We start from the raw sequence: 5,257 nt of genomic DNA on the forward strand, positions 1-5,257 counted from the left end.
TCTGAAACCATGTTGTCCGGGGTTATGGAGATGCTGTGATTCCATGTTTTTTGTGATCTTACTTCTTAGCACTCTCTCAAAAATTTTTATGATGTGCGATGTTAGTGCTATCGGTCTGTAATTTTTTGCCTCTGCCTTATTTCCTCCTTTATGAAGTGGTGCTACAGGCAATAACTGCACTAGACACTAGAGCAGCCCGGCCGTCCTAGACGAGCGTGTGTTCTTAGAGAGACGGTCCACGTGACGGCGTCGGGAATATAATTAACCATCTATTTGATAAGCTGAGGTCTTGCTCCTGTGTAGGTGCTATCGGAGCACGACTGAACAGCTTTTTACACACTTGGTTCTTGTATAATCAAACGGTTCTTGCGTCAGACGTTGGTGATAGACCTGTTGATACCATTAGCTGCTCTCGCCAGGTGTTGTGCTTACCTATTCTGATAACTGTTATCCGTTATGAGTTATTATATCCTTCTTGATTATAATAAATCATCTGCATTCAGACTAGCAGTAAAGAGCCTACTTTGAGGACTACTGCAGGCGACATCCTGAGGACTACTGCAGGCGACATCCTGAGGACTACTGCAGGCGACATCCTGAGGACTACTGCAGGCGACATCCTGAGGACTACTGCAGGCGACATCCTGAGGACTACTGCAGGCGACAACCTGAGGACTACTGCAGGCGACATCCTGAGGACTACTGCAGGCGACATCCTGAGGACTACTGCAGGCGACATCCTGAGGACTACTGCAGGCGACATCCTGAGGACTACTGCAGGCGACATCCTGAGGACTACTGCAGGCGACATCCTGAGGACTACTGCAGGCGACATCCTGAGGACTACTGCAGGCGACAACCTGAGGACTACTGCAGGCGACATCCTGAGGACTACTGCAGGCGACATCCTGAGGACTACTGCAGGCGACATCCTGAGGACTACTGCAGGCGACATCCTGAGGACTACTGCAGGCGACATCCTGAGGACTACTGCAGGCGACATCCTGAGGACTACTGCAGGCGACATCCTGAGGACTACTGCAGGCGACATCCTGAGGACTACTGCAGGCGACATCCTGAGGACTACTGCAGACGACATCCTGAGGACTACTGCAGGCGACATCCTGAGGACTACTGCAGGCGACATCCTGAGGACTACTGCAGGACTTGAGACTAATGCAGGAGACATCTTAAGAGCTTACCTTTGAGGGCATAGGGCTACTGTGTTAGACATGCTCAGGGCTACTGTGTTAGACACGCTCAGGGCTACTGTGTTAGACATGCTCAGGGCTACTGTGTTAGACATGCTCAGGGCTACTATGTTAGACATGCTCAGGGCTACTGTGTTAGACATGCTCAGGGCTACTGTGTTAGACATGCTCAGGGCTACTATGTTAGACATGCTCAGGGCTACTGTGTTAGACATGCTCAGGGCTACTGTGTTAGACATGCTCAGGGCTACTGTGTTAGACATGCTCAGGGCTACTGTGTTAGACATGTTCTGAGCTACTGTGTTAGACATGTTCTGAGCTACTGTGTTAGACATGCTCAGGGCTACTGTGTTAGACATGCTCAGGGCTACTGTGTTAGACATGCTCAGGGCTACTGTGTTAGACATGTTCTGAGCTACTGTGTTAGACATGTTCTGAGCTACTGTGTTAGACATGCTCAGGGCTACTGTGTTAGACATGTTCTGAGCTACTGTGTTAGACATGCTCAGGACTACTGTGTTAGACATGCTCAGGGCTACTGTGTTAGACATGCTCAGGGCTACTGTGTTAGACATGCTCAGGACTACTGTGTTAGACATGCTCAGGGCTACTGTGTTAGACATGCTCAGGGCTACTGTGTTAGACATGCTCAGGGCTACTGTGTTAGACATGCTCAGGGCTACTGTGTTAGACATGCTCAGGGCAACTGTGTTAGACATGCTCAGGGCTACTGTGTTAGACATGCTCAGGGCTACTGTGTTAGACATGCTCATGGCTACTGTGTTAGACATGCTCAGGGCTACTGTGTTAGACATGCTCAGGGCTACTGTGTTAGACATGCTCAGGGCTACTATGTTAGACATGCTCAGGGCTACTGTGTTAGACATGCTCAGGGCTACTGTGTTAGACATGCTCAGGGCTACTGTGTTAGACATGCTCAGGGCTACTGTGTTAGACATGCTCAGGGCTACTGTGTTAGACATGTTCTGAGCTACTGTGTTAGACATGCTCAGGGCTACTGTGTTAGACACGCTCAGGGCTACTGTGTTAGACATGTTCTGAGCTACTGTGTTAGACATGCTCAGGGCTACTGTGTTAGACACGCTCAGGGCTACTGTGTTAGACATGCTCAGGGCTACTGTGTTAGACATGCTCAGGGCTACTGTGTTAGACACGCTCAGGGCTACTGTGTTAGACACGCTCAGGGCTACTGTGTTAGACATGCTCAGGGCAACTGTGTTAGACATGCTCAGGGCTACTGTGTTAGACATGCTCAGGGCTACTGTGTTAGACATGATCAGGGCTACTGTGTTAGACATGCTCAGGGCTACTGTGTTAGACATGCTCAGGGCTACTGTGTTAGACATGCTCAGGGCTACTGTGTTAGACATGCTCAGGGCTACTGTGTTAGACATGCTCAGGGCTACTGTGTTAGACATGCTCAGGGCTACTGTGTTAGACATGCTCAGGGCTACTGTGTTAGACATGCTCAGGGCTACTGTGTTAGACACGCTCAGGGCTACTGTGTTAGACATGTTCTGAGCTACTGTGTTAGACATGCTCAGGGCTACTGTGTTAGACATGCTCAGGACTACTGTGTTAGACATGCTCAGGGCAACTGTGTTAGACATGCTCAGGGCTACTGTGTTAGACATGCTCAGGGCTACTGTGTTAGACATGCTCAGGGCTACTGTGTTAGACATGCTCAGGGCTACTGTGTTAGACACGTTCAGGGCTACTGTGTTAGACATGCTCAGGGCTACTGTGTTAGACACGCTCAGGGCTACTGTGTTAGACACGCTCAGGTCTACTGTGTTAGACATGCTCAGGGCTACTGTGTTAGACATGCTCAGGGCTACTGTGTTAGACATGCTCAGGGCTACTGTGTTAGACATGCTCAGGGCTACTGTGTTAGACACGCTCAGGGCTACTGTGTTAGACACGCTCAGGGCTACTGTGTTAGACATGCTCAGGGCTACTGTGTTAGACACGCTCAGGGCTACTGTGTTAGACACGCTCAGGTCTACTGTGTTAGACATGCTCAGGGCTACTGTGTTAGACACGCTCAGGGCTACTGTGTTAGACACGCTCAGGTCTACTGTGTTAGACATGCTCAGGGCTACTGTGTTAGACATGCTCAGGGCTACTGTGTTAGACATGCTCAGGGCTACTGTGTTAGACATGCTCAGGGCTACTGTGTTAGACACGCTCAGGGCTACTGTGTTAGACACGCTCAGGGCTACTGTGTTAGACATGCTCAGGGCTACTGTGTTAGACATGCTCAGGGCTACTGTGTTAGACATGCTCAGGGCTACTGTGTTAGACATGCTCAGGGCTACTGTGTTAGACACGTTCAGGGCTACTGTGTTAGACATGCTCAGGGCTACTGTGTTAGACACGCTCAGGGCTACTGTGTTAGACACGCTCAGGTCTACTGTGTTAGACATGCTCAGGGCTACTGTGTTAGACATGCTCAGGGCTACTGTGTTAGACATGCTCAGGGCTACTGTGTTAGACATGCTCAGGGCTACTGTGTTAGACACGCTCAGGGCTACTGTGTTAGACACGCTCAGGGCTACTGTGTTAGACATGCTCAGGGCTACTGTGTTAGACATGCTCAGGGCTACTGTGTTAGACATGCTCAGGGCTATTGTGTTAGACATGCTCAGGGCTACTGTGTTAGACACGCTCAGGGCTACTGTGTTAGACATGCTCAAGGCTACTGTCTTAGACATGCTCAGGGCTACTGAGGAAGACAGTCAGAGGGTTACTGAGGAAGACAGTCAGAGGGCTACTGAGGAAGACAGTCAGAGGGCTATCGAGGAAGACAGTCAGAGGGCTACTGAAGAAGACAGTCAGAGGGCTACTGAGGAAGACAATCAGAAGGCTACTGAGGAAGACAGTCAGAGGGCTACTGAGGAAGACAGTCAGAGGGCTATCGAGGAAGACAGTCAGAGGGCTACTGAAGAAGACAGTCAGAGGGCTACTGAGGAAGACAATCAGAAGGCTACTGAGGAAGACAGTCAGAGGGCTGCTGAGGAAGACAGTCATAGAGCTGTTGAGGAAGACAGTCAGTGGAGTACTGAGGAAGACAGTGAGAGGGCTACTGAGGAAGACAGTCAGAGGGCTGCTGAGGAAGACAGTCAGAGGGCTACTGAGGAAGACAGTCAGAGGACTATGGCTTATGGCTTAATGCATCATGAGGGAGACAGTATAAATCATCCTGAGCAAAATAAAAGCATCAGGCGTGCCTGACTTCATACTATCATACAAAGTGAAATTACACCGGTAATTAGTTTATAAACTAATTATACTTGGAGGTCATCATAAAAGCTAATTTCCGCTACTATAACGTTTAACTGCGATCTTTAATTAGAATTATGAGCCTCAAAGTGTGATATAAGAGAACTTGCTGGATAAGTTAAGAGTCCTGTTTAGTTCTAAATAAAAGCAAGTTTTAACAAATATTTGTAGAGCAAAATACAACTCTAAATGCTTTCGTAACTGTCAACGCTATCAATTAATTATTGTTTGATTGAACATGTAAAAGGTTTTTAACAAACTTCATTATCTCCTTTATTTATTGTTTGTAATGATGTTGCTTTGACATTGTTTAATGTTTTATATATTAAAACATTTAATAAATTATAGTAAATTATATATTATAAATTATATATTAAATTATACATAAATTGTATATTAAATTGTATATTAAATTATACATAAATTGTATATTAAATTATACATAAATTGTATATAAAATTTTACATAAATTGTATATTAAATTTATAGAAAGTAGAACAATCAATAATACATAACGTTGAAGAAAAATATATTTGTCAATGCTCGAATGGAATCAACAAAGGCAGCATAGTGGTTGACAACAGTGACTGTGGCAACACTGGCAGCATAGTGGTTGACTACAGTGACTGTGGCAACACTGGCAGCATAGTGGTTGACTACAGTGACTGTGGCAACACTGGCAGCATAGTGGTTGACTACAGTGACTGTGGCAACACTGGCAGCATTGTGGTTGACTACAGTGA

At 46.9% G+C, this 5,257-nt stretch overlaps 1 protein-coding gene across 1 annotated transcript; it reads left to right on the forward strand.

Moving 5' to 3' along the window:
* The first annotated feature begins 3,872 nt into the window (after positions 1-3,872).
* Positions 3,873-4,466, forward strand: LOC138370630 (glutamate-rich protein 1-like). Its single transcript, XM_069335220.1, has one exon. The coding sequence runs from the start codon at positions 3,873-3,875 to the stop codon at positions 4,464-4,466; it is 594 nt and encodes a 197-aa protein (XP_069191321.1).
* Positions 4,467-5,257: the final 791 nt, after the last annotated feature.

This window comes from Procambarus clarkii, chromosome 4 (assembly GCF_040958095.1).
Source record: "Procambarus clarkii isolate CNS0578487 chromosome 4, FALCON_Pclarkii_2.0, whole genome shotgun sequence".
Lineage (NCBI taxonomy): Eukaryota > Metazoa > Arthropoda > Malacostraca > Decapoda > Cambaridae > Procambarus > Procambarus clarkii.